Genomic DNA, 12,174 nt, shown 5'->3' on the forward strand with positions numbered 1-12,174 from the left:
GCTGCTGAGTTGGTCGGACTCGTAAAAGCAAAGTTCAGGTGATTTCCTTAGGGAGCGTTTTATAACTCGTCCTCCCGGGCTCTGCCTTGCAGCTGCACGGTGAAAGCGTGGAAACACCTTTGCAAGAAGGTTTTGTTACAGTTTAAGGGTTTGTAACCTCGTTGCTGGCTTTATTCCTCTTCCATCGAGTTCAATGTCACCTGTTGGGACTCCTGCTGCTGTCAGTGCTCCGTTAATTAATTGCAGGGGCTGTTCCTGACATGGTCACGGTGCTTGGTTTGCTTACAGCAGCATCGGGGCAGTGCTGTGGAGCACAGCAAGGGCCCTGTGCTGCCCTTCTTCCTACATCTTGCCCAGTACTTTACAGAACTCTCTTCCCACATTGGAAATCTATTTACTCTGTAGAGGAGCGTGTTTGTGCCATTGATTCTTGTCTGTAGCCCTTCAGAGGGTGAAAGATGGCACTTGGCAGAGCTCTGGAGGCAGCTCCAGCATCGTCAGGCTCTTGCTCCATTGATCTGGGCCTTGATAAGGGTGAGAGCTCTGCTGTGCTGTGCAGCAAGGGACGGGAAGGCAAATCAGCCGCTCTCTGGAAAAAACACAGCTCTAGCACCTACAGGTACAAAGAAAACCTTCAAAACTTGATCTTTTTGATAGTTTTGAACCTGCAAATGCGGATATAAAAAATCTCCTTAGCTTTGCCAGTCGGCAGTAGGATAAAAAAAACCTGCATCGCTTTTAAGGCTGTGCATTAAAGACGGGAAGATGAGCCAAGGGCTGTCCCGGTGTTTGTCTCTGGTAGCCATGCAGAGGAAGAGGCGAGCCATGTGGCTGACGCCTGCGCCGGGGTCTGGCGTGACGGGTGACCCGTGTTTATTGTCTCAAGGGCTGTAGCGCAGGCCGAGGACTCGCGGGGACACGTGGAGGTGAAGATGTCTCACCCACAGTCTCGCTATTCCTTTGACGTCCCGAACCCCTGCATCAACTTTGCGACCCTGAGCGATGACGACGCGCTCAACGCAGACGCCTGGTTTGGTAAGCGGCCTCCGGCTCCTCCACTTGTTTTCTGGTTGGCTGGGGGCTCGGCCTGATGCTTTGCTTTGGGCCTGGCGTCTGTGCCAGCGGGTTAGTCGTGTGTGAACTGATTCACTCATCCTGCGTGGGCTTTGGTTTTCTTTTTGTGTCGAAACTTTGCTCGTCGTCTGTAACGTGACAGATGACTTCGTTAATGACTTCGTAATGCTGTTCTGAGGTGTTGTCAAATTCCTGACATGGTATCTATAGTCAAAGTCTCTCTTTCCTCACAGACCAAAAAGCCAATCAGGAGAATGTCCCTCCTGGAGAAAATCTGGCGAAAGCCTTGCTTCAGAGCCCTGCTATTTCAAAACCTGATATTGTTCTGTCTTCTGCCACATCACAAGAAATAACAACGGGTAAGCTGGCCTGGTTCTGGGGGGAGAGAATAAAGTTTACCTGCTTCTCACTGGCAAAATGAGGAGGCCTCTGTCTGACTTTTGTGGGACCATCTTCATATGTTGTTGTCTAGTGAGGCCTCGTGTGGTTTCACTTGACCATTCCTCTGTGTGTGTGTATGTGTATATATATATATATCTATTTTTATAGATCCATATTTATATATACACTCATATATATGAGTTTTATATATATATGAGCTGACATTTGTCCCTCTCCTCAGGTGAAAGCCATGGTGAACAGGACGGTGGAGCAGAACGTGTGCAGGTCAATGTGGTTTCTCAGAATATTGTTGGATCCCTGGCGAGCTGGAGAGCTACTGCTCCTGCGGAGGCCCCTCAAAGGTGAAATATGTGTACTCAGCTTGCCTGAACATCGACGCCGCTGTAACTAAGCTGGCTGCTTGCTCTCAGGCCCTGCAGTTCTGCTCTTGGGCCATCCTGTGGGTCTGGAGTTCTCCAGCACAGAGATCATGTATGGGGACAGCTGATCTGCTTGCTAAGCTGGAGGGACAATCTCTAGGGGTGGAAATGTAATGCAGTGTCTCACGTACTTGTCAAATGAGACTCGGTAGCACTCGGAGCCTCTGGAGTATGAGGATATCTGAAACTGAAGCTGCATATAAAGTTTCTTTGTTTATATCTGCCTGAGTTGGGCAGAACTCGTTCTCGATATGGATGTGAGGGGCTCTGTACGCTCGTATATACTGAAGAATATTAAGTATATGGATTGTTAAATAATTCATGCTGCGTTTGGGTTGTTAAGCACACAGTTTGCATAGGGTCATGGTGGAGTTGGGTGGTGCACTGCTCACGTCTCCTAAGACCTGTTGGAAAGCTGACCTCTGCGCTCTGTTCTACTCTAGAGCGGGCAGGAAACAGACCACAAAGCAGAGAAAAGCACAGCAACGCAGACAGCCAGGCAGAGTGAAAGTGGAGAAAGATGCTGATGCTGTGGAAAAGGAAGAGGTTCCACCCCTGAAAAAAATGAGAGTGTACGTCATCAAAGTGCTGCTGTTTGGGGCTGGGAAGGGGGATACGAGTGCTCCTTTGGAAGGATTTCGACTTGCCCGAGAGGGTTCTCACAGGAAGGTTGGGGGGAGGTGACCGTAACCCGATTCCTGATGCTGGTTTTGTAAACAAGAAGAATGGCTGTAAGACCTGAAGGAAACGCTCTATTTGGAGGTGGAGATGTGAATGAAATAAGCTTGGGTTTCTTAAGCTTCTTATTCCATACTGAGTGTCTGTCAGCTAGCTTTAAATTTGGCTTAACTTGTCCATCAGGAAGTCATCGGGCGATCGTAAGCTATGAAAGAGTCGCAGCTGAAATATTTCTCAAATTAGCTTAACCACTAAGATATCGTATGGTGACAAGCTTGAGGTCAGGAAACTGAAGTACGATCTTTCAGATGGGGCTGTACCTCGATGAACTGCAGTACCCCCCTCCTCCTCTAAAAAAACCCCAACGTTTCAAAATCTCAATAATTCATCTTCCCTTCTGCAGCCTTAGAGTACCAGGGAAAAGTCAAGGATCTGTACCCCGGCCTGTGGGGAGGTAAGGCTGGTCCAGGGTACCCTAGAACTCACCGGGTGTTGGGGTGTTGTGCACGGTGGTGAGAGCTGCAGCTGATCTTTCACTGAGAGCACAGTTAATTGGGGTGGTTTGCCCTAACAACCTGTTACCTTAGTTCTAGCAGCAGGGAGAAGCTGACAGAGGTATCCACAAAGAGAGAGCCCCTGCAGAACCCTGACCTCTCCCCAGAGAGAGGGAGAAGCAAGCTGACCATGCCCTCCACGCCAACCATGTTGAAGTACGTAGCTTTCTTGTGACTTGTCTTTGCTAATCACAGTTGATTTAGGTGACAGCCCTGGCCAGAGTGTTTTCAGCTTCAACTTAGCATGTGATGGTATCAAGTTTAGTAAACACCGGATCGAGATAACAATATCAGGATGAAATGTACTTCATCAGCTGAACCTGTGCAAGGGAAAGCTTTTGCTTTTAATTTGAGGAAAAGAAAAAGTGCTTGTTAATAGGTGAAGTGTGCATACAGCAAATGTGTGTGTGGGGTAGCAGTTAGCTGCAAGCTTTCTGGAGCAAACACGAAATCCAAACAGATCTTTTCTAGAGAGTAGACTTTTATAGTGAGTGATACTCCTGCAATGCAGTCAGAGTGAAGCAGGAAGGCATTTCTCAGACTTTAACGTGCTTCTGCAGGAGGACCAATTTTTCTGGCAAGCTGAAGAGCACAGAGGAGCAGGAGCTGGAAAAGATGCAGCAGTTGCAGCGGGAGGTTATGGAGCTGCGGAGGAAGAACGAGGAGTCTCTGAAAGCAGCCATTGCTGGAGCAGGTGGGCTCTTGCTGAATTGCAAGTTGAAGCTGTACTGGGCTCAGCTGGAGAGCGCTGCACAGAGCTGTACAAGTACCTTTAGAAAACATCCCAGTTCTTGTGATAAATATCAGGATTAGGTGGCTTTTAATGTACATCAGCCCCTACACTGCCTGGAAACAGGTTTGTTTGGGCTTTGTCATGTTTTGAAAGGTTAGTTTTCAAATAATTAATCTATTCAAGTTATTAGAAGTTATCTTTTTCTTCCCACCCCCCCACAAATCCTCCTCCACTTCCACAAGGCTTCCAGACCTGACACGTTCTCTTTTTCATCAGGACAACCCGTGAAGAGAGCTGGTGGTCAAGTAACAAAGCCAGTTGACTTCCACTTCTGCACAGATGATAGAATTAAACAACACATGGAGAACCAGCCTGGGAACAAGTACAAGGAGCTGGACTTTGCCTCAGTCCTAAGAAAGCATCCTCCTTCTCCGGTGAGAACCCGAGCGTTGGTAGCAGTCGGCTGACTGATTTTTGACATCACCTTCTTCCTACTTTTGCAACACACGTGCTGCTGGCAGCCCAAAACGAAGGGTTACCCTAGGAGAGGCGAGCGTTGTGCAAACCTGACTGTTTGCTCACTGCGGAGCTGTGCTGCATTTGAAAAGGGCCCCTTAATGTCAGATCTTCCAGTCATTACACCTCGTGTTTCAATCTTCCACTTCATGCAGTTTCCCAGTACGACTGGCTTGTGCGTGTTCAGACAGTTGAGACTTTTGTCTAATGTTAAGTGTTGTTTCCTTTTCAATAAGGACAGATACTGTGGATCGGCAGGGAAAGGAAATGTCATCAAAACATTGTGTGTTCAAATAACCGTATTTGTTTTGTCTCCAGGGGCGAATGCCGAAGGGACCCACTGTCCCCAAACCGTTCAATCTGTCCCAGGGAAACAAAAGAAAACTTGAAGAGACCACATCAGAATACGTGTCCCTTGCCGAGCAGGTCGAAGCATTCCAAAAACGCACCCCCTCTCGTTACCATTTGAGGAGCAGGAAATCTGATGAAGGTGAGCGGTCCTGGCTGTGCCCAGCTGCCCACAGGGGTGGTGGTAGAGCAAGAATTTGACTTTGAGCAAACAGGCTGTGTTTGATGCAGGCCTTGCCATTAACTGCTCATCTCTCTGACTTGAATTTCTAGGCACAGCTCAGGGGAAGCCGGTGAAGGCTCGGCTTACGAACCCTAAAACACCAAAGCTTCTGACAAAGCAGCGCTACAGACCTGCTGCCTGCAAAACCACAGCAGAGATAGAAGCAGAGGAAATGGAGAAAATTCAACAGTAAGTGAAGGCTTATTCTGCCCCTCCAAGAGAGAATGTCTTTGATTCCAAACTGTCACTCCTCAGGAATACCCTTTTTTGTGTAAAAGAATGAGGAGCATAAAAGCACTGGATTCTTTTTAGCTTGTGCATAATCCTATGGCCCTGCTTGTAGGGATGTGAAAAGTCACCAATTCCCTTTGAGGGAAGTGCTCTTAGGAGAGCTGCTCTTGAGCACAGCTTATGATCAGTAAAGCAAAATGCTAGCAGTACACTTCAAAAGTCTTGTAGGCAAAGTTTGGGGTTGCCAAGAGAGCAATCCATTGGGTTTTCCTTAACGTCTTGCTGTTTCCAAAGCAAAGGAGCAGCTGCTAACTGGAGCTGTGCACTATGTAATGCGTGTGTGTAGCACAACTGCTTCTGTACCTGACCATTGCTCTGTTATGCTGTGAGAGAAGCCATTTGCTGGAAGCTGCATCTTGCCGTGTGCAATATGTTGGTGACCGTCTCTTGTGTTAGGTACAAATTCAAAGCACGAGAACTCAATCACAAAATCTTTGAGGGTGGACCGCTCCTGCCCAAGAAACCCCCTGTGAAGGAACTCACGCAACCCATTGGCTTTGAGTTGGAAATCGAAAAAAGGATTCAGGAGCGGGAGAGTAAGAAGCAGCAGGAGGAAGAGCACTTTGAGTTCCACTCCAGACCATGTCCAACAAAAATACTGGAGGACGTTGTGGTAAGAGGTGTAATAATATCCAGAGCTGGGGATTGGGACTGAGGTATAATTAACTACAAATTTCCGTAGCTATGTTGTGTTATGCATTTAATAATCTTCAGTAAACACTGCCTGTCATTAGGTGAGAGCTGCAGTGGGTACGTACTGTGCGTTGTCAGGTTATTTCTCTGTAGCACTTTTTCTTGACACTTGGGCTTGGGTAACTCCTGACTGGCTTTTCTGAACAGGGTGTTCCAGAGAAGAAAGCGCTTCCTGTTACAGTCCCCAAGTCTCCGCTCTTCACCTTGAAAAGCAGAACCCGAGCAGCCACCAGAGATGAAGAAAAGGTAACTTGTGATCGAGCTGTCATCAGCCTTCTGGTGCCACCATGGTGACTGCCGTACCTGTGTCGGTTGGGTGTGATGGTCTGGTTCGGTTACCACCTTCCCTCCTGCTTGGTGACTGCCCAGTGGTCATCCTTGTGCCATTCCCTCCTAAGGATTTGGTTGCTGCTACTCCATTTAACAAAAGCTGAGTTCTCATAGGAAATGAGAACTCCTTTTAAGCAGGAGGGCACTGACAAGGGTTTCTGAGGTGCTGCTGCTCTCCGTCCTGTTATGGAGAAGGGCAGGTATTGCACATGAGCTCCCTTCTCCCCTAGAGATAGGGAGCAGGATTCAGAATGCATCGTGTCCTACTCATTTCCCTCCTGGGAAGAGGTTGTTAAAGAATTACAGCCTCACTTGGATGAATACGAGAAGTGATAGTGGCTTGGAAAGATGAAGCGTTTAGCTGTGGATCAGGATGCCTGTGAAGTGGTACCTTTTGGATTACTAACTTTTGCTAATATCCCTTTAGGAAAAGGAGGCGGACCCTGTGATCAAAGCTAACCCTATGCCGCATTATGGAGTGCCCTTCAAACCTAAAATGCCAGAGCAGAGACACGTGGAAGTTTGCCCCTTCTCTTTTGATGCCCGTGACAGAGAGCGGCAAATACAAAAAGAGAAGAAAATAGAAGAATTGCAGAAAGAAGAGGTAAGAACTCGAAGCTGCCTTGGTTTCCACTCTTTACATAAAAAAGTGAACTTGCCTTTTGCTGTTAAACTTCTAAAGCTTTGTGACTTTGAGGAAAGGCCAAGAAATACTTAATGCTGTTCCTTTCAGGTGCCAAAGTTCAAAGCACTCCCTCTGCCTTACTTTGACCACGTTAAGCTGCCAGAAAAGAAGGTGAAAAACCCGACTCAGCCTGAGCCCTTCAACCTGCAGGTTGATGAACGGGGAGCTGCCAAGCTGGAGAGCTGGAAACAGCAGGTAGGGTGGGAAGGATAAACAGGTATGAGCAGTGAAGTCGTGATCCACTTCAGACAGTGTCCTGCTTGAGTTGGATCTGAGTTCGAGCTATGAATTATCCTGTCCTTGGCATGAGTCTGCTGCTATGGGCTGAAGATTGGTGAATTGTTCTGGTTTGGGGTTTTTTCCCCCCTCTCTTTATGATAAATGATGGGATTTACCACAACCACATAAACAGCTGTGGGATATTTTCTAAGCAGCACCTATGTGTGTGGCTGGATCCCTTTGCTGTGCTTGGGGATTTATTGACAAATAAATAATAGGCTGCTTGTCTCACGTGGAGTCTGCAGCGGACACCTGAAATTTTCTTCGGGTTATTGTTGGCAAAAGGAACTGGCAGGCAACAAGTGACACAACTTTTGGGCTTTAATGTAATTTTCTATGTGAGTGACTTGATTTAAGTCAAACTGGCTTTTCCAGTGCTGGGGGGAGTGTTGGTCTTTTTGTTACACGTGGTGTTTGATGGGCTCTGTTCTCTTGCAGCTTAAAGAAGACTTGAAAAAGCAGAAAGAGGCAGTGTGTTTTAAAGCTCGTCCCAACACGGTGGTGTACCAGGAGCCTTTTGTGCCTAAAAAGGAAAATAAGCTGTTATCAGGTGGAGTTACAAGTGCTTGCTACACAGGCTTGGCTAATAACTCAGAACTATTGCAATGAAATGATGTTTAGACTGGCTGCTGCCTCCTCTTTACCAGCACAGCCAATAGAGCCCTGCACTTAATCAACTAATTCCCTAACAGCTCGTGTCCCCCGGGAGCAAGGGAGTTTCCTCTGCAGGCCCCCTGTCCCGCACTGACACGGCAGCTGTGTTTAACAGCTATGCCACAATTGGCAGATGATTGATGTGTGTGAGCTTGGGATGAGGGTAAATAGCATGCGAGGAGCTCCCTGCAGAGACAGCTGCCACTTCTGCAGCCGCTGTCAGTCTTCTCCTCCTGTTTCTAATGAGATGAAGGCATCTACAGCGTAGGGCAGACTAGGCTTCGTTAGGGTACAGAAGCAGCCCAAAATTTGCTTGTACTAACAACTGTGTGCTTGCTCTCTCCTATGAGAACACCCGTGACGGGGTGATGCCTGCACTAACACTGCTCACGTTTGGGCGTGAGGTTTTCTCTTTGGAAGCCCGGAGGTATCTATGAACCACCCTTGCAAGCTGAAGCGCTCCACAGGGAGGCTTCCATTTGATGCTAGAACAGCTCTGCTTTACCTGACTGGCTTTGCACCAATGTTGTCTCCTCTATTTCTAAACTTAGAGAGCCTTTCTGGTTCCATAGTTCCTGAAAGCTTTGAGCTGGCGACAGAAAGAAGAGCTAAAGAGCGGCAAGAATTTGAAAAACGACTGGCAGCTACAGAAGCCGGAAAGGGGAAACGACTGGCAGCTACAGAAGCCGTTAGGGAGATGCGTAAAGAGCAGATCAGGCAGCAGCAAGAGGAGCATGAAAAGGAAGAAGTTGCTAAGCTAAGACAAGAAATGGTAAGTGAGCCGTTCCTGAACGGGCTGTGAAGTAGCCCAAAGGGATGTGAGAATGTACTAAATGAGCTGATGGCAACGTTGAGCTGCGCTTGGACCGTCTTTCCGAGTTTCCCTGGTGCAAGCTGACTCCTCATTAACTTTACAGCTGGTCTTAAAAAGGCAGCTCTGCTGAGACAGCTGATTTTCGGAGCTGTACGCATGAAGTCATTGGAGCAGAATGATCTTTGTGAAAATCCACAACCCCGAAGCGTGCCTTGCGTGTTCCTGGTGGCAGCGTGGCGGTCTGTAGACAGACGCCCGCCTTCATCCCACCAATGGCTCGCCTGCAGCTTTCGCCTGCATCATCACTGCAAACATTTGCTTTGCTTTGTCCTTGATTTTTTGTCGGGTTTTTGTTTTTCCTACAGGTCCACAAGGCAAACCCAATACGCAAATACCGCAGCGTAGAAGTGAAGCCCAGTGACCAGCCACTGACTATGCCCAAGTCTCCCAACTTCTCGGATAGGTTCCGGTGCTGATGCACATCCCCGTGGTCGTGGAAGGGAGACCCCATCCCTCTCCTCTCTCTTGCTAGGCAGAGAAGTTGTTTTTATGTGACTGCTGAGTCTCAACTCCCACGCTTGGTTCCGTTGTTGTTATATTGAGTAGTTTAACTCCACCTGAGGCAGGTGGCGCAGGCAGTGCCATATGGCCTCGCTTCACACCTACACACCTTATTCTCGGGAGACCAAACCAGGTTTTGATATCGTATACAAATATTGTGTACCTGAACTAAATAAAAATACCTAATCTGATCGCTTTCTCTTGCCAGTGGGCTGAATCCCCTTCCTGGAGAGGAGTTTTCAGTAAAGAGCGCTCTGTGACCACGCAGGGATGTGTGTCTGGAAGAGCTGCCTTGTCTTTGTACAGCTGCATATTGGTTTCAAGTGTGTTTCTTAGGTTTTTAGTCTGTATTCACACAATCCAAGCTTAAGTAGTGTGGCTCCCGCAAGCCAGCATATTGCAGATGTGACCTTGTTGATGTTTAGAAGAGGGCTAATGTGAATTTTTTTGCCCGTGCTTTAAAGTGTTGTCTGTGTGTATTAAAACATTAAACCTTCTGCTGTTTTATAGCTGAAGCCGTTCTATTTGGGGAACCATTTAACTGGCAAATGACTGGCTGGGAGCTGCCTCCCCGGCTCCTGCCAGCGCGGCTCTGGGCTAAAGACACTTGGTCCCCTCACCAGTCGAGCGCAGCAGAGCTAAATATAGAGCGAGCACCCTGATGGGCTGGAGGACAAAACCAAATTTAGATTAAAATTTAACCAAGAATTATTGCTTACCTTGTAAGACTCTGGTTTAGGCTTTTCCTTGGACTTGTCTTAAGAGAGAGGGAACTGAAAGGCTGTGGGAGAGCAAGAAGGGGTGAGGGATACAGCTACCCCAGATGATGCTCTGGGATGCTGCTGCTGCCGTGTCTGTTGGTTACATGTTCTGCTAACTCAGGTGATTCTGTGGTGCTGTTTTCTGAGCCAAAATGAGACTTGCAAAAAAAAGTCCTTGAGTTCAGGCTTGGAAATGCATAAAGCTCCTTGGGCTGGTTTGGTTTCTTGTGGCTGTGAGGGCATTTGAGGCTTTGCCTCTCCCCTGTGAAAGGTTCCTTCGCTTGCTGGAACTGATGTGAGTGGGGCTGCTCGCTGCTGTCACTGAAAAACCTGGGAAACTTGGAATTGATGTGTCTAGGTAGGACAAACATTCTTGTTTAGGGGTTATGGCAAACATGGGATCTGTTGGATGGGGACACGCAGGCGAGGAAGCTCCTGCAGCAGCCTCCAGCGCCAGCTCCTCTGGAGCAGCAAATACTTGTGGTGAGTCAGAGGAAAGCCTGGCTGGGGAAGAATGTGAAGGCAAGCAAGTGAGCAGGGCTGCTGAGCCACAGCAGACAGCAATCCCTCAAGGATTTTCCTGACAGCCTGGGGATGGGTTTGTGTGCCTGATGGCTTGTCAGGTTTTTCCCAGCGGTATCGGTGGATCTTATAAAAGATACTGATGCTTTCTGCACACACAGCCTCTTGTATTCCTCACACACTGCAGGGTTGGTGAAAGGGAGCCTGGGGCGGCCGTGCCTGCAGGGCATTGGTGTTCATTGGAGATCTTGGGGTCACCCAGGGGATTTTTGGGCTGTTTGTGTCACCTGTGCCTTAATGAGGGGGAAGTGGTGGTGAGGATGGGGCTCAGCTCAGGTTTCGATGGGGAAATGGTGGTGGGTGACTGCTGGTCCCAGTAGAGTGCAAGTGGGAGGATAAAGTGACAGGACTGGAGCTGCAGATGGGATTTAACCGAGTGCTGCTTTTAGCATCAGGGCAGGTTAATAAACTGAGCTAAAATCTCTGTTCTTGCTGTGGGGATTTTGCAAACGTTGTTGTGTTCAGGAATCCAGAACTCAACACCTCTACGAGCGGGGCTGAAGGACGGGTGCTGGAGAGCTGGGTACAAATCTTCCTCTGATGCCCTATGAGTGGGGCTGAAGGACGGGTGATGGAGAGCTGGGTACAAATCTTCCTCTGATGCATCTCCAGTTAATACCAGTCAGCTGCTGGGCTTTGATGTCAAAAGGAATCGCAAGATCATATTAGCTGGTGAATGAGATTCTTATGGAAAGGCTTGAGGATGCTTTGCTTCTGCTGGGACCCTTTGCTGGCCACCAGCACGGCCTGGTGTCCGGTTGGTGGGGACAGCCTGCGCACCCCGGCATTGCTGCTGGCAGCCACGTCACTGCCCTGCTTCCAAAGCTATGCACCGTTGGGATTTTTCCTTGTCTTTCCCCATCACCTCAATGGGATCTGTCAGAGGCTCAGCTGGGGAAGTCCTGGGTGCTGATGCGGCTCAGCTGCTGCCCACGTTGGTCCCACCGGGGCTGGCCGGGCTGGTTTGTGTTACTGCGGCACGGCCGGGATTCAGGTGGGGGTGTTGTTCCCGTCTGCCCCCGCTCGATTTAGCCGGGGTGTTGGGTTTCCCGCAGAAGGGACAGGGCTCGGGGTGCAGAGCGGCCCTGGGCCGGGAAAAGCGCAAAGGTTAAAGTGTGCTGCCCGAGTTGTGACAACCGCGTCGCTAGGGACCCGCCGTGCTTGGTGCGGGGCCAGCGCCCCGGGACAGGCTGTTTTCCAGCTGCAGCCAACGTGGGCTCTGGTTGGAGCTCCTGAATGGGGAAGAGAAACAAAACCCAGCCTGAGCAACCCTGGTGCTGGTTGGTGGCAGAGCCCCAGGGCCCTGTGCTGCTGCTTGGGCTGGGGGTTTCGGACCAAGGCATCTGAAATCCATGTGTGCAGCTGTAATGCTGCAACTCTTCCTTGAGGGAACTGTTTTCAGCTTATGTCCCTTTGCCCACAAGTGTATTTTGCCCTGTAACCCTGGCACGCTCATCCTTCCCCTTGGCCTGTATTAAAAGCAGTGTGACCAGCAGGGCCAGGGAGGTGATCATCCCCCTGTACTCGGCACTGGTGAGGCCGCACCTCGAGTGCTGTGTTCAGTTCTGGGCCCCTCA

General features: G+C 49.1%; 1 protein-coding gene across 1 annotated transcript; it reads left to right on the forward strand.

The window, feature by feature from the left end:
- The first annotated feature begins 932 nt into the window (after positions 1-932).
- Positions 933-9,169, forward strand: TPX2 (TPX2, microtubule-associated). Its single transcript, XM_010194551.1, has 17 exons — positions 933-1,035; positions 1,308-1,433; positions 1,697-1,817; positions 2,339-2,467; positions 2,977-3,027; positions 3,161-3,283; positions 3,688-3,821; positions 4,137-4,294; positions 4,695-4,866; positions 4,998-5,136; positions 5,635-5,851; positions 6,079-6,177; positions 6,689-6,865; positions 6,995-7,141; positions 7,664-7,775; positions 8,431-8,651; positions 9,059-9,169. The coding sequence occupies exons 1-17, from the start codon at positions 933-935 to the stop codon at positions 9,167-9,169; spliced, it is 2,340 nt and encodes a 779-aa protein (XP_010192853.1).
- Positions 9,170-12,174: the final 3,005 nt, after the last annotated feature.

The sequence above is a fragment of the Mesitornis unicolor genome, unplaced genomic scaffold (assembly GCF_000695765.1).
Source record: "Mesitornis unicolor isolate BGI_N332 unplaced genomic scaffold, ASM69576v1 scaffold36171, whole genome shotgun sequence".
NCBI classification, from domain to species: Eukaryota; Metazoa; Chordata; class Aves; order Mesitornithiformes; family Mesitornithidae; genus Mesitornis; species Mesitornis unicolor.

Coding starts and splice junctions, on each gene's coding strand:
- TPX2 (XM_010194551.1), top strand. CDS start 933: ATGTCTCACCCACAGTCTCGCTATTCCTTTGACGTCCCGAACCCCTGC. Junction 3,822..4,136: donor AGCAGCCATTGCTGGAGCAG/GTGGGCTCTTGC, acceptor CTTTTTCATCAG/GACAACCCGTGAAGAGAGCT. Junction 4,295..4,694: donor GAAAGCATCCTCCTTCTCCG/GTGAGAACCCGA, acceptor TTTTGTCTCCAG/GGGCGAATGCCGAAGGGACC.